The sequence below is a fragment of the Pipra filicauda genome, unplaced genomic scaffold (assembly GCF_003945595.2).
Source record: "Pipra filicauda isolate LSUMZ 115617 unplaced genomic scaffold, ASM394559v2 scaffold964_size44725_pilon, whole genome shotgun sequence".
Taxonomy (NCBI): domain Eukaryota; kingdom Metazoa; phylum Chordata; class Aves; order Passeriformes; family Pipridae; genus Pipra; species Pipra filicauda.
Window position 1 is genome coordinate 600 of NW_024105158.1, and position 22,751 is coordinate 23,350.

Consider the following 22,751-nt stretch of genomic DNA (forward strand, 5'->3'; position numbering starts at 1 on the left):
ATTCCCTCTCTCCCCCAGGAAAGCCCAGTGGGTTTTCCAGGACAATCCCACTGATTCCCTCTCTCCCCCAGGAAAGCCCAGTGGGTTTTCCAGGACAATCCCACTGATTCCCTCTCTCCCCCAGGCAAGGCCAGCCGGTTTTCCAGGACAATCCCACTGATTCCCTGTCTCCCCCAGGCAAGGCCAGCGGGTTTTCCAGGACAATCCCACTGATTCCCTGTCTCCCCCAGGCAAGGCCAGCGGGTTTTCCAGGACAATCCCACTGATTCCCTGTCTCCCCCAGGAAAGCCCAGTGGGTTTTCCAGGACAATCCCACTGATTCCCTCTCTCCCCCAGGAAAGCCCTGTGGGTTTTCCAGGACAATCCCACTGATTCCCCCTCTCCCCCAGGCAGGGCCAGCCGGTTTTCCAGGACAATCCCACTGATTCCCTGTCTCCCCCAGGGAAGCCCAGCCGGTTTTCCAGGACAATCCCACTGATTCCCTGTCTCCCCCAGGCAAGGCCAGTGGGTTTTCCAGGACAATCCCACTGATTCCCTGTCTCCCCCAGGGAAGCCCAGCCGGTTTTCCAGGACAATCCCACTGATTCCCTGTCTCCCCCAGGGAAGCCCAGCGGGTTTTCCAGGACAATCCCACTGATTCCCTGTCTCCCCCAGGCAAGGCCAGCCGCTGGTTCGGGGTGTCCCAGTCGAAGGCAGCCAAGACGAGCGTGAACATCCTGCAGCAGGAGGAGCTCATCGCCCAGAAGAAGCGGGAGATCGAGGCCCGGCTGGAGCAGCAGGCGAGGCAGAATTCCCTGAGCATCCCCCAGCTCCCCCTGCTCGGAGAGTACGTGGAGCCCTCGCAGTTCCGTGGGAAGGGGGGAGGCAAAGGAGGAGCTCTGCACCTGGAGGGAATTCCTGGGAATGTTGTAGCGAGGGGTGGGATTGGGGGTGGTCACGGGGGCATCGGGGTTTTCAGGCCTTAATTTAATTTGATGGAACTGAAATAACTCTAATTCTAATAATTTAATTTAATTTGATAGAAATGTTTCTCAGAAATTGATTTATGTATATAAAAATACATTTATATATAATTTATAACCTTATATATTATGATTTATAGTCATCATGCTCTATATATGATTTATTAACACACTGAGATATTTATGATAGAACCCATATGTTGATATATTCATTACAGTAATTATGTGTGATTTATTAATGTATTGATATATTTATGATATATTTAGCTTAGGAATTATACATATGATGTATTAACATTGATATGGTAGTGATAGAAATTATATATTGACATACTCTAGAGTTATATATAGATTTATTAATAGATTGGTATATTATGGTTTATCTATTATAGAAATTATATATGGGTATGCATTTATATATTTATCAGAAATTATGGATATGACATTAATGTATTTATTAATGTATTGATGTATTATGATATATAATATGATATATCCATGATGGGAGTTATATATGGATATATTTATCATAAGGATTATGTATGTGATTTATCAATATAATGATATATTATGTGTCTATGATAGGAATTATGTATGGATATATTTATCATAGGGATTATGGATGTGATTTATTAATGTATTGATATAATTATGATACATTTGTGATAGAAGTTATATATGGATTTAATATCCCCAGGGGCTGGGGAGCCTCCTGAGCATCATCTCCTCCTTTTATTAATAATTCCTGGGGGTTTTATCCTGTTTTCTGCCCCCAAATCCCAGTGTGGGAGGGGCTGTGGAGCCTCCTCAGCTCCATCTCCCCCTTTCATTAATAATCCCTGGGGGTTTTATCCTGTTTTCTGCCCCCAAATCCCAGTGTGGGAGGGACTGGGGAGGCTCCTCAGCTCCATCTCCCCCTTTCATTAATAATTCCCAGGGGTTTTATCCTGTTTTCTGCCCCCAAATCCCGGTGTGGGAGGGACTGGGGAGCCTCCTGAGCTCCATCTCCCCCTTTTATTAATAATTCTGGGGGGTTTTATCCTGTTTTCTGCCCCCAAATCCCAGTGTGGGAGGGACTGGGGAGGCTCCTCAGCTCCATCTCCTCCTTTTATTAATAATTCTGGGGGGTTTTATCCTGTTTTCTGCCCCCAAATCCCAGTGTGGGAGGGGCTGGGGAGCCTCCTCAGCTCCATCTCCCCCTCTTTTCCTCTCCCAACCAGCGACGATGGCTCCGAAGGCGACGCCTCCGTGTCCAACAAGTTCGTGAACGACGGGAGTTTCCTGCAGCAGTTCCTCAAGCTCCAGAAGGAAAAGTCGAGTGCTGGTAGGTCCATCCCGAGCTCCAGGCTCTGCTCCTGCCTAAACCCCTGCTAGGAAGTTCTGAGGCGATGATTATCCCTGAAAATCGGGGTCAAAGTCTGCATTTGGGATGCTCCAGGAAGGTTTTTCGCCCTCTTTCTTTTCACCTTCCTTGTGCTGTGAAGTCGAGCAGTTCTCTCCTGGCTCGAATCTCGCTTTGTGAAAAGTCATCAGCGGGGTTTTTTTCTGGCTTCTATTTTAAATTAAATTAAATTTGAATTAAATGAATAATAACAAATTAAATCGCTTGAATTTCAATGTATTTAATTTAATGATATTTATTTGAAATTTCTTGAAGTCCAGTTCCTTGGGGTCCAGTTCCTTGGGGTCCAGTTCCTTGGGGTCCAGTTCCTTGGGGTCCAGTTCCTTTCCAAGAATTTTAACTGGAAGAAATTCTCCCCAAATTCTCCCCAAATTCTCCCCAAATTCTCCCCAAATTCTCCCCAAATTCTCCCCAAATTCTCCCCAAATTCTCCCCAAATTCTCCCCAAAAATTCTCCCCAAAAATTCTCCCCAAAAATTCTCCCCAAAAATTCTCCCCAAATTCTCCCCAAATTCTCCCCAAATTCTCCCCAAATTCTCCCCAAATTCTCCCCAAATTCTCCCCAAATTCTCCCCAAATTCTCCCCAAATTCTCCCCAAATTCTCCCCAAATTCTCCCCAAATTCTCCCCAAATTCTCCCCCAATTCTCCCCAAATTTTTCCTTCAAATTTTTTCTCAAATCTCCCTCGATTTTCCCTCGATTTTCCATCGATTTTCCCTCGATTTTCCCTCGATTTCCGCGATTTCCCTCGATTTTCCCTCGATTTTCCCTCGATTTTCCCTCTCGATTTTCCCTCGGATTTTTCCTCGATTTTCCCTCGATTTCCTCGATTTTCCCTCGATTCCTCGGATTTTCCCTCGATTTTCCCTCGATTTTCCCTCGATTTTCCCTCGATTTTCCCTCGATTTTCCCTCGATTTTCCCTCGATTTTCCCTCGATTTTCCCTCGATTTTCCCTCGATTTTCCCTCGTTTTTCCCTCGATTTTCCCTCGATTTTCCCTCGATTTTCCCTCGATTTTCCCTCGATTTTCCCTCGATTTTCCCTCGATTTTCCCTCGATTTTCCCTCGATTCTCCCTCGATTCTCCCTCGATTCTCCCTCGATTCTCCCTCGATTCTCCCTCGATTTTCCCTCAAATTTTTCCTTCAAATTTCTTTAGCTAAATTCCCCTAACAATAAATTTACTTAATTAACTCAATCAAACCCCAAACCCCACTGCTTTCACGCCGCTTTCCCCCTCACCCCCTCACCCCCCACGATTTGTGCCCTGACCCAGACGCGGCTCCCAGGAATCCTCTCCCTCTGTTCCCCTCAGAGCCCCCCCCGAGCTCCAGCAGCAATCCCGGCCACGCTCCGGCCCCGAGCGCGGGGAAGCGGCTCCCCGGGAAGCGGCAGCTCCTCAGCCGGATGCTGCACCAGGCCCGGAGCCTCCCCCAGCCCCGGCCCGGCCCCGGCCTGGCCCTCGACAGCGTCTTCCAGGGCCCCGACGAGGACGACGACGAGGACTACGAGCAGTGGCTGGAGATCAAAGGTCAGTGATTCCCTGTGCTCCATCGGTTTGGGATGCAGGAACACCCATCCTGGGATAGGGGTCAGTGTAGGGACAGGACTAGGAGCAGTGGCTGGAGATCAAAGGTCAGTGATTCCCTGTCTTCCATCGGTTTGGGATGCAGGAACACCCATCCTGGGATAGGGGTTCAGGATAGGGACCTGTGCTCCATCAGTTTGGGATGCAGGAACACCAATCCTGGGATAGGGGTCAGTGTAGGGACAGGACTATGAGCTTTGGCTGGAGATCAAAGGTCAGTGATTCCCTGTGTTCCATCGGTTTGGGATGCAGGAACACCCATCCTGGGATAGGGGTCAGTGTAGGGACAGGACTAGGAGCAGTGGCTGGAGATCAAAGGTCAGTGATTCCCTGTGCTCCATCGGTTTGGGATGCAGGAACACCAGTCCTGGGATAGGGGTCAGTGTAGGGACAGGGTTATGAGTAGTGGCCGGAGGTCAAAGGTCAGGGATTCCCTGTGCTCCATTTGGGATGCAGGATCACCAATCCTGGAAAAAGGGTCAGTGTAGGGACCTGTGCTCCATTTGGGATGCAGGAACACCAATCCTGGGATAGGGATCAGTGTAGAGACAGGATTACGAGCAGTGGCTGGAGATCAAAGGTCGGTGTTCCCTGGGTTCCATCGGTTTGGGATGCAGGAGCACCAATCCTGGGATAGGGGTTCAGGATAGGGACCTGTGCTCCATCAGTTTGGGATGCTGGAGTACCCATCCTGGGATAGGGATTCAGTATAGGGACCTGTGCTCCATTTGGGATGCAGGAGCACCAATCCTGACACAGGGGATCAGTGTGGGGACTTGTGTTCCATTTGGGATGCAGGAGGTCCAATCCTGGGATAGGGGCTCAGTGTAGGGACCTGTGTTTCATTTGGGATGCAGGAGCACCAATCCTGGGATAGGGATCAGTGTAGGGACAGGACTAGGAGCAGGGACAGGACTAGGAGCAGTGGCTGGAGATCAAAGGTCAGTGATCCCTGTGCTGCATCAGTTTGGGATGCAGGAACACCCATCTTGGGACCATCATCCCTGTTGGAGTTCCTGGGCTTTTTCCTTGGCCCAGAAGCCAAAATCCAGTTTTTTGGGAGCAGGACGTGGGCAGTGCCAGCAGGAAGAGCTGCTGCTCCAGCCACACAGTGTCTGTGCCCACGAGCTGGGGACAGGGAATGTCTTGGGAACTGGAATCTGGAATCTCCAGTGAGTAACGTGGTGGTTCAGCCCAAATTCCTGGCCCTCCCTGGTGTGTTTTTTACGGAATATAAACGGTCAGGAGCCAGTTATGCCACGGCTGGAGGGGGTTTGGGTGCAGCTGGGTTGAGCTGAACCTCCACCCGGGGATGGAGCCGTGGATTCCCCACCCCTGGAAGTGCCCAGGGCCGGGTTGGAGCAGCCTGGGATAGCTGGGAGAGGCGTCAGGGGGTGGCACTGGGCGAGCTTTGAGCTCCCTCCCAACCCAAACCCAGTCTGGGATCCACATTTCGGGCTTTCCCTCGTAGGAACCACCCAGCCTGTTCACTGCCACGGGGGCCAGTGAGCTGGGAGTGGGGATTCCACGCCCGTGTCCGATGGATGCCCCATTCCCTGCTCCCTGCTCCCGCTCCAGGGGTGTGGCAGAGGTTGCTGTTCCTGTGTGGTTGTGGGTTGGCCCCAGTACTGACAGCCTGCTTAAAGTTCTGCCCCCAGAGGACGTGGAGACCCGGGAGGTGGTGGAAAAGCTGGCCAGGTTCGTGGCTGAAGGGGGCCCCGAGTTAGAGAAGGTCGCTATGGAGGACTACAAGGATAATCCGGCGTTTTCGTAAGTCCGGGATGAGCGTTCCCAAGGGAAACCTTTGCCTCTCCCCAGGGAGGAAACGGCGGCCTTGGGGTGAATCCTTGGTTCCTGGGAGGGTGGGGAGGCCCTGGAGCTTCAAACGTGGATTTGGCATCTGTGGGCAGAGCTCTGATCCAAGGATTTGTGTCCCAGTTTGTGTCCAGCCGGGATGGAGGGGGGATTGCCCATCCCTGGAAGTGTCCAAGGCCAGGTTGGAGCAGCCTTGGGGGAGTGGAAGGTGCCCCTGCCCGCTGGGATTGGGTGGAACTGGATGATCCTTCAGATCCTTCCCAACCCAAACCATTCTGGGATCTTCATTCCAGAGGGTTTTTTAAGCCTCTGATGGGTGGAAATGACACTGGGAGTGAGTCCCCCTGAAGGGGATGATCCATCCAACCCAAAGCATTCCAGGATTCCATGATTCTGCATTAAAACCCTTATTTCCAAAGGGTTTTAATCCTCTGACAGGGTGAGTGACACCGGGGGTGAGTCCCCCAGGGATGGATGATCCTTCAGATCCCTCCCATCCCAAACCAGTCTGGGATTCTGGGATCTTTTTTAATCCTCTGACAGGTGTCAATGACACTGGAGGTGAGTCCCCCCTCCAGGGATGGATGATCCTTCAGATCCCTTCCATCCCAAACCATTCTGGGATCTTTTTTAATCCTCTGACAGGTGTAAATGACACCAGGAGTGAGTCCTCTCCTCCTGGGAATGGATGATCCTTCAGATCCCTCCCATCCCAAAGCATTCCAGGATTCCTGGGTGGATTTAAGCTCTGCTGGGAGTCACTGTTTTCTGGCTGAGGCAGAAGGTGCCCCGTGGTGGTGCTGAGGAGGGAACAGAGCTCCTGTGGCACTTCCAGCAGGTGGGAATGCTGGATTGGATCCCAGGACTGGTGGGCAGAGGGTTCCCTCCCATATCAGCACAGATTGTTCCTTATTTCCCTTCAAGTGAATCTGGATGCAAGTCCCTGGATCAGAGCTCTGTGTGTCCACAAATGCTAAATCCACCTTTTAAGGGCATTCTGAGGGATTTCTCTGTTTTTCCTTTGGGATTTGAGCTGTTTCTTTACCCCAGAGTTTCAATATTGAAGAATTGCTGATCCGTGGGGTGTTTTTTTAGCTGGTTTTTTTTTCCCTCCTCCCTCTCCAGGTTTTTGCACGATAAGAACAGCAGAGAATTCCTTTACTACAGGAAGAAAGTGGCCGAGATAAGAAAAGAGACTCAAAGCTCTCAGGCATCCTCTTCCCAGAAAGGTAATTCCCACTGGGAGCCGGGGGAGATGAACTGCACGGGTTGGTTTGGCTGCCTTGGGACCGTGTCAGCTCTGTCCTGGGAGCACTTGGGGGGGATATTTGACTGTTAATTCCTGCCTGGAAATCCTATTTTAAGGTGGCAGGAGATGGGGACCGAACCACCACCAGGGAGTCCCATTTTTGGGGCCCAAAAAGGGGTTGTTTCCCAAGCCCACAGCGAGATGTTCCACGCTCCAAAGGGGTTTTTTTGGAAGGGATTTTTCCTTTTGCTTCTCCAAAACCCTTGAACTGAACTCAAATAATTCTCCCGTGGGTGTTTCAGCCCTGAAAATACGTTTAGAAAAAGGATGTTGGTGGGGTTTTTTTTCCCCAGTTATTTGATTTGTTCCAAATGGAAATGATTTGGTTGGTTTTTGACCCCAATCCCCGTTTCTGCTGCTGTTTCCTTCTCTGAAACTTGGATTTTTCCCACTTGGGATGTAAATCCTTGCAAGGAAGGGAATGTTTCCAGGTGGGAAAACAGCAGGATTGGGTGATGTCTGCAGCAAATGTCACAGGAGGCTGTCCTGGATCCTTAAATTATTCCCTGGCTCCTTGTAAACACCGGATTTATCCTGGAAATCTCCATGGCTGGAGCCTTCTCCATGCCTTGGGAAGAGCCACCTCTTCCAGGGGAGGATTCCATGGGGAATTCCCTCTGCCTCCCCCTGCCTTCCAGGCGTGGAGGGACAGGTGGGATTGTTGGGAATATGGAGTTGGCCACTTTTCCAAAGGTTCTCCCGCTGCTCCTGAGCACTTCTGTGGGAAAAATCCTGAACCAGGGATCATCCTGAGGGGTGCAAGCCCGTGGAAAAGTGCCTGGCATGGGGAAAAATGGGAACCAGGGATAATTCTGAGGGGGTAACCCTATGGAAAAGTACCTGGCACGGGGAAAAATGGACACTAGGGATAATTCTGGGGAGTGTAATCTTATGGAAAAGTGCCTGGCATAGGGAAAAAAAATGCAGACTCCTTAACTAGATGTAATTCTGAGGATGTAAACCTGTGGAAAAGTGTCTGGCACAAGGAAAAATGGACACCAGGGATAATCCTGAGGGGTGTAACTCTGTGGAATAATGCCTGGCATAGGGAAAAATGGACATCAGGGATAATTCTGAGGGGGGTAACCCTATGGAAGAGTGCCTGGCATAGGGAAAAAATACAAAATCTTTAACTGGGGATAATCCTGAGTGTTGTAACCCCATGGAAGAGTGCCTGGCATGGGGAAAAATGGACACTAGGGATAATCCTGAGGGGTGTAACTCTGTGGAAAAGTGCCTGGCACGGGGAAAAATGGACACCAGGGATAATTCTGAGGGGTGTAACTCTGGAATAATGCCTGGCATAGGGAAAAATGGAAACCAGGGATAATCCTGAGGGGTGTAATCTTATGGAAAAGTGCCTGGCACGGGGAAAATGGAAAGCAGGGATAATTCTGAGGGGTGTAACTCTGTGGAATAATGCCTGGCATAGGGAAAAATGGACACCAGGGATAATCCTGAGGGGTGTAATCTTATGGAGAAGTGCCTGGTATGGGGAAAATGGAAACCAGGGATGATTTTGAGGGTTGTAACCCCATGGAAATGTGCCTGGTACAGGGAGAAATGGACACCAGGGATAATCCTGAGGGGTGTAACCCCATGGAAAAATGCCTGGCACAGGATAAAATGGAAACCAGGGGTAATCCTGAGGGGTGTAATCTTACGGAAGAGTGCCTGGCATGGGGGAAAAATGGACACCAGGGATAATTCTGAGGGGTGGACCTCTGTGGAATAACGCCTGGCCTAGGGGAAAATGGCATCCCAGCAGGGAGGACCGAGTGCCCCCCCTGGAAGGTGGCCTGGGTGTCCCCTGGGTGTCCCCTGGGTGTCCCCTGGGTGTCCCCTGGGTGTCCCCTGCCCCCTGCCCTGGTGCCAGGGCCGTGCTGTTTGTGCTGTTTTGTGCTGTGAAACTGTTTCTGTGCTGCCGTTTCTCCCGATTAAACTCCACTTTTGCCCTTATTCTGCTCTTGGGGTCCTTAGAACCAGGTAGGCTTTGACTGTTGCTTGTTGAGTTGGGCCCAGTACTCACGGCCTGCTTAAAGTTTCACCCCCAGAGGACGAAGAGACGAGGAATTCGGCGGAAAAGCTGGCCAAGTTTGTGGCAGCCGGGGGGCCCGAGGCGGAGGCAATTGCCCTGCAGAACAACAGAGAGAACCCTGCTTTCAGGTACAGCAGAACCCTGCTTTTTTTTTTGTCCCCCCTCTGTGGCTTTTGGGAAGGGGGGGAAGGACAGGCGGGGTCGTGGCGAGGCACGGAGAGAAGAAAACTTGCTTTCCCCCCCAAAACAAACACACAGCTTGCACCCCTGCCCGGTTCCCTGCTGCACTGGGACAGCTGGAACCTTCACACTGCTCCCCATAACTCTGTTCCCTGGGGGCTCCATCCACAACCCTTCATTCATTCATCCATCCATTCATCTCCTGCCTTGCTCCTTCCAGCGCCCTCACCAAGTGCAGGTAGAATTCCATCCCCCTTTAATGGGAAGAGCCTTTAGATCCCCCTTTGGAGTGTCCTTTCCAGCCCTCCAGGGGAGGGTTGTTCCCTCCAGTGCTCGCTGGCAGCTGGTTGATGCCTCCCCTTGGTCCCGTCCACGTCTGGTTTTGTGCCCTCACAGACACTTTGGGGCATTCCCCTGGCAGGGAAGGCAGCCCTGGGTTTGTTGCTGCTGTTTTTGGCATTTTATTGGCTCCCTCCTTGGCCCTCTGGAACCCTCCCCTGGTGCTGGGAATTGCCCTGGGCAGATGTGCTCCTGCCTGAGCTGCCCCAGTGTTGGCTCCAAAACAACCTCTGTGGTCCCAGCTGAGCAGGGTCAGGTTAAAACACCACCCCCCTCTGGTGGGATTCCAGTGGGATTTCCACAGGGAAGGGCCCCATCCTGCCCTCTGGAGCAGTCCCTGATGGTGGTGCTCAAACAGAGGGGTGAGAAACCACGTTTAGGGAATTTTGCAGCCCCTCAGAGAGCTGGTTTGTGTTGTCTCTGCACGTTGTGTGGCCACGGGTGGGAAGGGTCTGTCATCCCTCGTGTTTTCCTTGGGCAGGAGGATCCCAGTGTTAAACCCATGGAGTGTTAGACTGATCCCACCAAAAGGGAGGAATTTTAGGGGAGTTGGGAACAGGCAGGTTTCCCGTGTGGAGGATTTGGGGTGAGCCCAGAACCCCAACGTGTTTGTAACAAACATGTTGATTCTCTCCCCTCGCCTGGCTGCTGGATTGAGGGTTCTTCCTGCTCTTCCCCCAGACCCCCAGGAGCTCTGTTTTCCCCAAAAAGCTCGGAGATGTACCTATTTCTGGCAGGGCTGGCCAATAAATCCATGCTTTTTTGTGGATGAGGGAACAGAGGGAGCAGTTGTGGTGTAATTAAGCAGGCTGGTAATGGCAACGCTTCCAGCTTTAACAGAGGGCTTGGGAGCAGTTTCCTTAGGCAGGGATTTGACTTTCCCACCGGTGAAATGTTTGTTTTTTCTCCTGTGAACTGAAACCCAACACTCCGGAAGACCCGGCAGGTTTTCCAAGCAGGTGGATTCTGGGGGGAGGGCTTTGCCTTCCCCACGAACCTTTTGCAGAACCCCGGGTTCGTTTGGCACCAAAACCAGGGAACCCCGAGCCGCAGGATGTGCGGGATCAGGGGGTGGGAAAAGCCCTGCACTGGCCGCGGGTGCACACGGGGCGGTGCTGGAGAGCCGGGAATTGTGTGGGAAGGGAGAGCCCCGAGCACAGTGCTGGAGCCCGGCCCCGTGTGTGGCTGCCACGGCTCAACTGCGTTGAATTACGTAATATTGGGATCATGGAAGATATTAGTTAATTTTTTTTTTTTTTTTAGGTTTTTGTATGAGCCAAACAGCAAAGGCTACAAGTATTACAGGCAGAAGCTGGAGGAGTTCCGGAAGGCCAAGGCCAGCCCTGGCTGTGCCCCTTTCCCTGGAGAGCCCAGCCTGAAAAGGAAAACCAGCCCCGAGGCCTCGCCCTCCCCTCTGTGCTTCCCCTCCCTGCCTCTGCCCCTTCCCTCCCCGCTGCCTCTGCCCCTTCCCCTGCCCGTCCCCTCCCCGCTGCCCCTTCCCCTGCCCGTCCCCTCCCCTCTGCCCGTGCCCTTGGCAGTGCCCCCAGCCCTCCCCGTGCCCTCCTGCCCCTCCCCATCACCATCCTCCTCCTCCACAACCCCCCCTGAGCAGACAGCCCCAAACCCAGCCCCAAACCCAGCCCCAAACCCCACCACCCCCACGGCCGCTCCGGGCACCACCAAGAAGAAGCGGAAGAGCCGGTGGGGGCCGGAGGAGGACAAGGTGGAGCTGCCCCTGCCACAGCTGGTGCAGCAGCTGGACTCTCCCTCCCCTCTCTCAGGTCAGTGGGGCCGGGGGATGCCCCTGGATTTACCCTCCTTGTCCCTCTGCCCGAGCTCTGGGTGTGGGGGGAGTTCTCTCCTGGTGGATCTCCTCGGCTGCCAGCTCTTCCCTGGGGGGGATCCCAGATAACCCACCTCACCTCCCCGGCACCAGGGCTTGGATCCCAGCGGATCCCATCGTTCCCCTGCTGTCTGGAAGCCCTGCTGTGCTCTCACAGCCACTGGCTGGGGCTGCTCCACTCCCAGGAACCAGCTGTCAGAGCTCATTCCCCGTGCTGGGATGGATGGAATCCCTGGAAGCACTCCCACCCCTCACTGCTGACTGGGAATGGCTGGGATGGAATCCCTGGAAGCACTCCCACCCCTCACTGCTGACTGGGAATGGCTGTTCCCTGGGATAGAATCCCTGGGATGGAATCCCTGGAAGCACTCCAACCCCTCACTGCTGACTGGGAAGGGCTGTTCCCTGGGATGGAATCCCTGGGATGGAATCCCTGGAAGCACTCCCACCCCTCACTGCTGACTGGGAATGGCTGTTCCCTGGGATGGAATCCCTGGGATGGAATCCCTGGAAGCACTCCCACCCCTCACTGCTGACTGGGAAGGGCTGTTCCCTGGGTGAGGGTGGACTCGAGCAGAACTTGGGGTTTTGAGCTGTTTTGGCTCAGTTTTGAGGCTCACAGGCCTCACCCAGCTGGTGCTGCTCCACCTGCCCGAGTCCATTCCCACTCTTTCCAAGTGCTGGAATATCATCCCTCCAGCTGAGGCACTTCTGGGGAGCTCTGGAGGCTCAGCTCCACCTGGGCCTGTGCAGGGCAGTAATTGGGTGCTTGGGGAGGGCACAAAACCGGTCACAGGTGAACACAGACACTTCCAAAGGCATCTTTGCCCAATTAGTGTGGAGTGGGAAGGGAGATGGGAGAAGAAAGGGAAGCCATGAGGCAAACTGAGAGGATTGATGGCCCCAGGGTGGAACCACAGGAAGAGCAAGAAGGACCTTTTGAAAGAGCAGTAGCAGAACCAATGGAGTGGGACAGGGGCTGGGAAAAGCTCTAATTCTCGGATAATTTGCGGTTGGTTTCTCCAGCAAGTCCCTGGCACTGCTCCTGGGGCTGGAATTGCTGCTCAGCATTAATCCTGGGATCAGGCTGGCTGGGCTCTGCTGCCCTGGGCCTGCTCAGGGGGGAGGAAGGAGGGCTCCTGCCCCTTATCCAGCACTCCCAAAGCAGGTGGAGGGGAGTTCCTGGTGACTGTGCCCTGCCCAGGAATCCTGGCTGTGCCTCTGTGCAGTCACTGGCCTGGGGTTGCTGCTCCCTGCAGGGCAGGAATCACATGCAGAAATCTCTCCTGGTGGTTGTATTTCCAGGAATTTCCCCTTGCAGACGTGGATGAAGCTGAGCAGGGGCTCTCAGAGCTGCGGGGGGGGGTCTGCAGGGGTATCCATGTGCTGGAATTCCCCTGGCTCCCTCAGCCCCCCCTGATGGGACAGGGACACGCTCCTGGTGCTGCCTTTGCTCAGGGCTTTGTGTCAGGCAGGAGAAAAGGACAGCAGCCACTTTGCCAGGCAGAACAAATCAGCCCTTAACGCTCTGCAGGGGGAAGGATTAATTCCTGCTATCAGTTCAGCTGGACTAATCCCTTTTGGAATTAACAGCCTCGACCTGACAGGTGAAGGGAGCTGCAAATTGCTGCTCCTGTGGAAGGGGAGAGCTGCTCTGGTACCTAAATGTCCCTGTCTTAGTCCTTTATCCTTAGCAATTGTTTTGGATTTGGGGGAGGATTCTCTTCCTGTCCTCCCTCGGTGATAAATCAGGATGGTGGAGAGGAGAAAGTGTGGCCCTTTCTGGAGAGAGAGACGAGGCTCCTCTTCAATATATTGATACCCAGACACTTCCCTGGCTCCCTGCAGGGGCTGAGGGATCCCAAAAGCTGAGCCAGAGATGTGTGATTAGTGAGCTCTGGGGGTCAGTGACAAATCACAGGCTGTCACTGGAACCCGGGGTTGGGTCTGGTTAGCCTGGATTAAGATCTCCAGGCTGGGAAGGAGGGAAGCACTCTGAGCTGGGGTTTCTCCTGCCGTCCTCCAAGGACGTTGTTCCCTTCTCCTGTGACAAGCTGCTGCTCCTCAGGCATCTGGGAGAGGGACAAAGCTCCGGGTGCTGCTCTGCCAGCGCTGCAGACACACTGCACCATTCACCCCGTGGGCAGAGCTGATGTCACTCCAGGCAAAAAAAGGGACTTTTTTTCCCCCCAACCCTGCTGAACCTGAGGCTGAGCAGCAGCCCCTTGTCTTCTGCACAGTGTTTACCTGGTGCCAGAAAGCTTGGGGGAGCTTATAAACCTTATCTATTTCCATGCAAATTCCTTGGTGCTGTTTATGGACACTTTTCCATCTGCAGACGGAGCTCGGGGTGGAGCTTTTCCCTTTTTTTTTTTTTCCCCAACTTTGCCCCTTGTGATCCTTTGGGCTGAGGCCACAAAAAAACACCTCCCAGGGCTGAATTCCTGCACTCAGACAGCCCGGGGGGGGGGGGGGGGGTTTGGGAAGGGGAGGAGCAGCGGGATCTCATTCCTGGCGAGGGGAGGAGGATGCTCAGCCTCACCTTTAAGGTTTGCTGGGAAGGCACTGGAGCCTCTGGAGCTCCCAGCTGGGTGTTCCTGCAGCTCAGAGGGAGCTGCTGTGACCTCTGTGAAGGGCAGAGCTTTCCTTGGAGCACTCAGGGAGAGCTTTCCCGTGCCCTGAGCCGGGGGGTGATTCCAGAGTGCCCACACATCACATGTGGGGCCGGGTCCTTTCCCTGGATCAGCCCTGACGTGTCCATTAAACCCATTCCCAGCTCCCCCTGCTCCCCCAGGCAGGAACCAGGCTGGCTATCAGCGAGAAATAGGTTTATTCTCCTGTTTGCTCCCGTTCCTGGGGAGCTGACAGTGCAATTCCCAGCACCACACTCCAGCCCCTGCTCCTGGAAAACCTCTGGTGGGGTTTTATGTAAGGAGGGGTGAGTGTGCAGGGCCTGGAGCTGGGGGAGGGGGTGAAAGAGCTGGGGAATGTCCTCCTGGAGTTCAGGAAACCACTGGGAGACCTGTGGGGAAGGGGAGGGGGCTCAGAGCGCTCAGAGAGAGGGAGACACCGACCCCGACACCACCACCCCCCCCCCCCGGGGGCAGTGAACAACGATCCTCTTCTAATTGGGGCTTCATAATTAATAGATCGTGAATAATGAATGAAGCATCACTTAACTGGAGGCTGGCCCCGGCTCCCACACACACAGGGGGCTTGGCAGGTCGTTAGGAAGAAGAAATCCTTCCCCTTGTACTGAAAAATGCAGCTCTGAGGCTTCTTTTAGGCCCTTAAATATTTTAACCGGTGGCATCTGAGCTCTGAGGTGCTTTGGAGAGGAGCTGCCAGCCCTGCTGGAGATGCATGAACCAAGTTTGCAAGGCAATCTCTCCTGGAAATCTCTTTTTCTTTTCTTTTTTTTTTTTTTTTTTTTTTTGCAGCCCCAGCAGTGGTTTTATTACTTCCCTTCACGCTGCAGCCCTTTATAAATAGGATTCCCTTCCTCTCCCCCCCTCCCCTCTTCCCTTTAACTTGCCCTCTGAACCCGGTATGGTCACCTCAGATCACAGAGTGCCCTGCCCAGGTAATGAGAAGATCTAATTTCGGGGGTTCAGCTGATGAAGCAGCAGAAATAATTCCAAAGGGGGAGCTTCCAACGGGAGATGCTGCAGGGAAAAGGTGCCCCTCTTTGGGAGCACATCCCTGGGGGTGCTGCTGCTGAGCCTGGACGTGGACACTGAAACCTCCCTGGGGGATGGCACCTTCCAAGGGCAGGATAACGTGGGAATTTTGTCCTGGTGTGGGAATTTTGTCCTGGTGTGGGAATTTGCTTTCCATCTGGGGAGGAGTTGCTGTTGGGGGTCCTGGGCCACTCGTGGCTCCACTTGGATGATGAATTACCACTTTTTGGGATGGTTGGGGTTCACCAGGAGCCTTCTGAGGAGAAGGATCTTAAGGAGAAGGGGTTTTTAAAGCAGATTTCCACACAGTGTGACCCCCCCTGGGAGTCTCCCAACTCCTCTGGGCAGAGCCGTGGGCCAGGGGGAGGGAGGCAAAGGAGCTGCTGCCCAGTGACTTCCCTGCTCCTGGGGCTCCTAAATCCATCTGGATTGAGCCTCTCCAATGCTGGAACCACGAAATGAGTGTGAAAACTTGGGAACACCCCCATCCCTGGGCGACCTGCTCTGGTGGGAGCTGTCCCTGCCCGGGGCAGGGGGTGGCACTGGGTGATCCTTCGGGTCCCTCCCAGCCCAAACCAGGCTTTGGGATTTGCTCTCCCTGGTCCCTCAGGTCTCTAACGAGCCTTTTAACCCCTGTTTGTCACAGTTCAGGACCTGAAGGGCCTTGGCTACGAGAAGGGGAAGCCCGTGGGGCTGGTGGGGGTCACCGAGCTCTCCGAGGCCCAGAAGAAGCAGCTGAAGGAGCAGCAGGAGGTGAAGCCCCGAAACGGTTCCCAAAATTCACGGGAGGGGGGTGGGGGGAGCAAAAAGAAACCTTTTGCAGCGGCCACAAATAAATCTGTGGGATTTGTGCTGGATGCCTGGGAAGCACAGGATGCTGCAGTCAGCAGGAACAGCCCTGGGGCTTTGGGGAATAAGGGTGGAAGCAGCCAATTGCTGCCCTCCCAACCTAAACCCAAAATCTATAAGGTCTGTGGTGTCACAGCTGCAGCTGGATCAGGGCTGCTCGGCAGTGGGGGGGGAGGAGGGGGGGGAGCTGAGGGGATTCCTGCAGGATTTGGGGGGGATGGGAGCAGAACTGGCTCTCGGGGATGCTCGGGGGAACAAGTGGGAACATCCCGGGGCTCTGCTGGAGGAACCAGCCTGGGAATGTGCTGTCTGAGGGGAGGGGGAGCAGCAGCTCTGCCCTGGGGGGGTGTGGGGCTGCCCTGGGCTGTGTTTTGGGGGGCAGGGCAGGGCTCTGGGCAGGGCAGGACTCTGGGCAGGGCTCTGGGCAGGGCAGGGCTCTGAGCAGGACTTGGGGCAGGGCAGAGCTCTGGACAGGGCTCTGGGCAGGGCTCTGAGCAGGGCAGGACTCTGGGCAGGGCTCTCTTGGCAGGGCAGGGCAGGACTCTGAGCAGGACAGGGCTCTGGGCAGGGAAGGGCTCTGAGCAGGGCAGGACTCTGGGCAGGGCTCTGGACAGGGCTTTGGGCAGGGCAGAGCTCTGGGCAGGGCAGGGCAGAGCTCTGGGCAGGGCTCTGGACAGGGCAGGGCTCTGGACAGGGCTTTGGGCAGGGCAGAGCTCTGGGCAGGGCAGGGCAGAGCTCTGGGCAGGGCTCTGGACAGGGCAGGGCTCTGGACAGGGCTTTGGGCAGGGCAGAGCTCTGGGCAGGGCAGGGCTCTGGGCAGGGCAGGGCTCTGGGCAGGGCAGGGCAGGGCTGTGAGCTCTGGGTGCCCCCGCAGATGCAGCAGATGTACGACATGATCATGAAGCACAAACGGGCCATGCAGGAGATGCAGCTGATGTGGGAAAAGGCCATCCAGCAGCACCAGCACGGCTACGACAGCGACGAGGAGGTGGACAGCGAGCTGGGCACCTGGGAGCACCAGCTGAGGCGCATGGAGATGGACAAGACACGAGGTGGGTGGGTCAGGGCCCTCCCCGGGGAGATCCCCCACTTCCCACGGCAGGATCGGGAGCTGCAGGGTCACCTTCCCCTGAGTGGGGGTGACAAATGTCCATCCCTGTGCTCCACAGCCCCCCTGAAGCCCCAGAGAACGCCCTGCTACCCCTGTTTCCTCTCGTCTCTTGGCAGAGTGGGCCGAGCAGCTGACCCAGATGGGCAGAGGGAAACATTTCATCGGGGATTTCCTCCCGCCCGACGAGCTGGAGAAGTTCATGGAGACCTTCAAGGCGCTGAAGGTGACACAGCAGAGACTTCCTGGGGTGCTGGCAGCACTTCCAAGGCCAGGTTGGAGAAGGGAAGGCTCCAGGGAGACCTTGGAGCCCCTTCCAGCGCCTGAAGGGACTCTGGGAGGGCTGCAGAGGGACGTGGGACAAGGGTCTGGAGAGCCCCAGAGGGCAAGATTAGCTGGGATGGTGGGAAGAAATCCTTCTCTGTGAGGGTGGGGAGGCCCTGGAATGGATTTCCCAGAGGATTCCCCATCCCTAGAAGTGTCCAAGGCCAGATTGGAGCACCCCTGCTCCAGTGGAAGGTGTCCCTGCCCCTGGCAGGAGGTGGAACTGGGTGGGCTTTAAGGTCCCTCCCGACCCAAACCATTCCACGATCCGACAGTTTTGGGGGGTCTCTGGAATTCCAGACAAAAGCTCTCAGACCACCCTCCTGCAGTTCCTGTTTGGGATAAGTGGCTGCTGATGCCAAGCCAAGGGAAATTTGAATTTTTATCCAGATGATTGCAGCAAAGTGGAAAACACAAAGCCTGCAAAGAGCTTATGCAAAACACTCCAGTACCTGCCAATTCTTCCCAAAGCCCAGAACTCCTTGATGTTGGCACATCCCTCCCTGTTTCCCTGCATCCAGCGTGGGGCCTGATGTTCCCTGGGGGGTTCAGGCTTAAATAAGAACCGGATCTGCAACTTGATCCATCGAGCAACTTAAAATTCAGGAGCTAATTGTTCCCCAGCCTGATATCCCAGCAGGGCCTGATTCCCTCCCCTGTGCTGCTGCAGAGGAGGAATCCCGGGGGTTATTGGCCAAAACCAGCCCGGCTTTGGGTGCCTGGAGCTGCTTTCCCCCCCCCCCAGAGTGGGAAAGGACCCCCAGGAAAACTGAGGCTCCCTCTGTGCCCCTGCAGGAGGGCCGGGAGCCGGATTACTCGGAGTACAAGGAGTTCAAGCTGACCGTGGAGAACATCGGCTACCAGATGCTCATGAAGATGGGCTGGAAGGAAGGAGAGGGGCTGGGATCAGAGGGGCAGGGCATCAAGAACCCCGTCAGCAAGTAAGCACAGCTCTGCTCCCCTCTCCCTCTCCTCTCTTCCTCTCCTCTCCTCCTGTCCCTTCCCTCCTTCCCTCCCCGGGATCGGGGTCGGTGCTCCTGCCCTGGGATGCATCACGTGGGATTCTTGGGCACAGGAGGGAATTCCTGCTTTTTTCTGGGCTCTCTTTCCCCCCACCCAACCTGGCTTTGCTGCTGGAGCTGTGGGCTGAGCCACAGAGGCTGTGCTTCCCACCCCAGCCTGCACAGGGAGATGCCTCCCCAGCTGGAAAGACAGTGGAGTATCTTTTATAAAGATAACACTTGTCTGCACCTCCCCTCCCTCCAGGGTTGAGTCTTTAAAGGCAGAACTTTCTCGAAGCACTAAAGAGCAGTGGCAGACCCAGCCAGAGCTGTGTGTGAGGGGTCTCAGCCCAACTCAGAGCTCTGTGGGGTCCTGACAAGCCTTGACGTGGCTCTTTGTGCCCAGAAATGTCCTGGTTTGATCACACTCTGTGTGTTGCACAGCTCTGGGAGTGGCAGAGTGTCTCTTTTTGGGTGGAATCACCTGTTGGTGACATACGTTGGGCTTCAAAGCTGAACACTGGGGAGGGGGAACACTCCTCGAGTTGGTTTTTAGGGATGGATCCCTGTGGGAATAAGTTCCCTGTTTGCTGCACGGCAGGAAATGTCTGTGCAAAGCTCTGGGGATGTGGTTGTTGGTTCAGAGGTGTTGCCTGGGGTAAAAGGTGGGAAAAGCCAGGCTCAGATTCCCGGAGGGAAGGCAGGATGTGGCCGTGGACCGTGTCGGAATTGCTGGGGAGGGAAGGGATGGATCCCACTGGAGTGACAGAGCAGGAGGCAGGAGCGTGGCTTCCCCACCCCTGCCCCTCCAGGGAGGGAGGTGTTCCTGCTCCCCTGTGGGCATTCCTGCTTCCGTGTGACAGCAGGAGACCTCCTGGATCTGGGAAGGGGATCTGGGAAGGGGATCTGGGAAGGGGATCTGGGAATGTGGCAGCGCCCGGAGCGGCTCCGTGTGGGATGAACCCCCCGGCAGCAGGAGGAGTTCCACAGCAGCAGGAGGAGTTCCACAGCAGCAGGCTGCTCCTGGGGGAAGGAGCTCTCTCCCACCTGCTTCCCTCCCTTCCCTCTTCCCCCCCAGGGGCACCACGGCCGTGGATGGGGCTGGATTCGGGATCGACCGCCCTGCCGAGCTCACCAAGGAGGACGACGAGTACGAGGCCTTCCGCAAGAGGATGATGTTGGCCTATCGCTTCCGCCCCAACCCCCTGGTGAGGGGGCACCCACACCGGGCTGGGAGAGAGCCAGGGGCCAGGGACAGGGCTGGGAGAGAGCCAGGGGCTGCCAGGGACCAGGGACAGGGCTGGGAGAGAGCAGGGACAGGGCTGGGAGAAACCAGGGGTGAGGGAGAGACCAGGGACAGGGCTGAGAGAGAGCAGGAACAGGGCTGGGGTAGGGCCAGGGACGAGGGAGAGACCAGGGACAGGGCTGGGAGAAACCAGGGACAGGGCTGGGATAGATCCAGGGACAGGGAGAGTCCCAAAACCAGGACTCCAGGAATAGGGACAGATCCACTGGTGGGGGGAGAGTGCAGGGAACAGGGAAAGGACAGGGAGAGATCCACTGGTGATGGAGGGTCCCAAAATCAGGGCAGGGGCAGGGACAGGGACGAGGACACCTTTTGAGCTGTAATTTCGGGGCAACCCTCAGGTTTGCAGTGCAGAAATGACACGTTTTCAGCGGCTTTTTTGGGGCAGTCGAGCTCAGCTGCCGGGCAAAAACCCCCAGTTGTGATGGTTTTTCTCCTCCTCCTTCCCCACAGAACAACCCACGGCGACCTTATTACTGAGGAGGCTCCAGGGCTGCGAGAGGAGTTCTGCTCCCTGACTGTGAAATGTTACGGAACCGCTTCGTCCCTCCCTCCTTTCCCGGTATTGTCCCAACTCCCCGAGGCCACAGCACCCCCCTCATCCCAGGGGAAAGGCCTGGGAGCCCTCCCAGGTGCCCCCAGGGGGGGCAGGGCCGGGGGTTTTCGGGGAGGGAACGTGCAAGGGCAGCACCAAAGATCCCCCAGGGAGGAGTTCAGGGGACTCCCCCTCCGTGCTCCCGCCTTCCAAGGAGCGTGGGGGTGTTTTTTTTGGGATAACAGCTGGTCTTTCATTGTCCAGACCCGAAGCTTGTGCTGCTCTGGGGTTGTTTTTTTTTTTTTTGTTTTTCCCCCTGGATTTTGTGTTTAAATTTCCCACCCAAGGGATTGTTTCCCCCCCCCCAGAGCAGGGTCAGGGCGTTGTTCTGACGGTGCCAGAGGTCTGACCTCCAGCTGACATTGCACCCCAGTGCCTCTGTTTTCCCTCTGCATGGGGTGGATCGTGGATTCCAGGATTTTAAAGGGGGTGCAGGGTGAGTTCCCTCCCCCCCAGGGGTCCCACCCCCCTCGTTTTCTGAGCACTACGTTCCCTCCCCCTGGCACAACCAGAGACTTGCCAACAACACCCCTCCCGTGCTCTGGAGGGGGAGGAAGAAGGAACCAAACCCTCAACCACAGTTTGTCAAAGGCCATTGTTTGGGTTTTGTTGTCATTTAAAAGCAAAAAACACAAAAAACCAAAACGAACCTCCGAAATATGAATTTTCTTCGTGGAGTCTGTAAATAAAATAAAACTTGTTTGTTCCTTACTTTTAATGGGAGGATTTTCGGGCAGAGAGGGGCTCCTGTGGGTTTTCTCGGGTCGGGAGGTTGCTCTGGAGCTCTTTCTTCCAAGGATTTTGGGGAAAACCAGCTTGAATGGGTCGATTTGGTTCCTTCCCTGAACACTTTGGGGGGGTGATTGTGTTTGACTTCCCTCGACGACCTCGAGTCCAGGGCTTGGCTCTCAATAAAAACACCCCAAGTGGTCCATTCAGTGGGTTCAGGGGGGTTTTATTTGGAGAGAATCCAAGGTGTGGGAGCCTGGAGCTGGGCCTGGTGGTGTTCCAGTGAGGAATTTGGGAAGGTTGGGAAATCCAGGTGGGAAATCTGCCAGGGATTGAGGTCCCAGCCTGGGGGGGCTGGGACACCCCTCTGCCCTGTCCCCTCCCTATTCCTGCCTGGCACAAGCTGGTTTTCCAGGGTGACCAGAGGCTGGAGCTGCCCAGGGCTCTCCTGGGCTTTCTGTGGGAGCCTGGAGGTGTTGGCAGAACCACTTTCATTCCAAGTGTCCTCAGCACAGCAGGATTCTGGCACCAGGGGCGGGGAATCACTGGGAATTCCTGCTGTTCCTGGTGGGCATTTAAAGCTGACTGGACACTTCAGCCAGCCCCATGGATGTCCCGTTGGCAAAACTGGTTTGATTCCTTTATTTCCCCAGCCTTGGCCCCCCTGAGCCCCCTCTCCCCATCCCTGCAGGGAGGGTTCAGTGTTTGGGAGGAGCTGAAGGTCATCGCAGCAAAGCACCTCCAATTTGCCCACTTTGACCCCTTTTCTCATCGTCACCACGGGCTGTTGTGCTGCTTTTTGTGCCTTTTTCCTGCACAGCTGGGTGGTTTCTTCAGCCCGAGCCCCGAGTCTGATCCCCCTCCGCTCCCGGGCGCGTTCCCTGCTGGAATTCCCCCGTCATTCCCCTCTCCCTGTGCCCTTCCAGCTCCTCCCCGGGGGAACCGGGACCGAGCCCGGGGCAAAGTGCAGGTTCAGCCCCCGCACTGCGGGGCACGAGGGCGCAGCAGTGACCCGGTGACACGTTCGGTGACAGTTTTATGACGGAGGGGAAAGGTTGAGCGGCCTCCTCGGGGGGGGGGGGTGTTGATAAAAGTGCTCCGGGAGGTTTTCCCTCCGTTCCCAGCTCGGCGCGGCTGTGCCGGGGCTCCCCCAGCCCTGCCGGGGGGGTCACTGGTGGGCTGTGAGCGGAGGAGGGGGCCGGGGCAGCGCAGAGACCTCGGGGCTGCAGCTCCTGCTCCCTCCTTCCAGGCGGGGATGAAGCGCTGCCTCTCATCAGCTCCTCTCCCTCCCTCCCTCTCCCGCAGCTCTGAGCAGCCGCCGCGTCCTCTCGGCTCTTTTTTTTTAAGATTTCCAGGATGAATTGGAAGAGCGAAAGAGAAAAAAAAATAAAAAAATAATAAAAAAAAAAACAAAACACACAAAAAAACCAACCCACCCCCCCCCAAATTTGCAGTTCTGAAGTTTTCAAAGCCCCCTCGGAGTGGTTTTCTCCTTCCCCGCAGCCCTTGGAGCTGTTTCTCGAGGCAGCCCTTAAGTGCAGAGGCAGCGACCCCCGCACGGAGCCGCCCGTGCTCAGCTGGGGGGGGGGTCCCCTCCTCAGGACCCCCTGTCCTCCTCCCAGGACCCCTGTCCTTCCCCCTGAGCCCCCCTGTGCCAAAGCCCTGTCCTTCCCCCTGGGACC

The 22,751-nt window shown here is 55.4% G+C and overlaps 1 protein-coding gene across 1 annotated transcript; it reads left to right on the plus strand.

The window, feature by feature from the left end:
• Window positions 1–654: 654 nt before the first annotated feature.
• On the plus strand, window positions 655–21,058 carry SUGP1 (SURP and G-patch domain containing 1; the record flags this gene model as incomplete). The annotated part of the gene is made up of 13 exons (XM_039391436.1): window positions 655–826; window positions 2,183–2,286; window positions 3,681–3,896; window positions 5,600–5,723; window positions 6,894–6,997; window positions 9,120–9,243; window positions 10,898–11,415; window positions 15,804–15,910; window positions 16,881–17,058; window positions 17,234–17,340; window positions 18,234–18,379; window positions 19,518–19,647; window positions 20,199–21,058. Coding segments are annotated over 13 exons (2,057 nt in total), but the record flags the coding sequence as incomplete, so codon positions are not given.
• Between the last annotated feature and the right edge of the window lie 1,693 nt (window positions 21,059–22,751).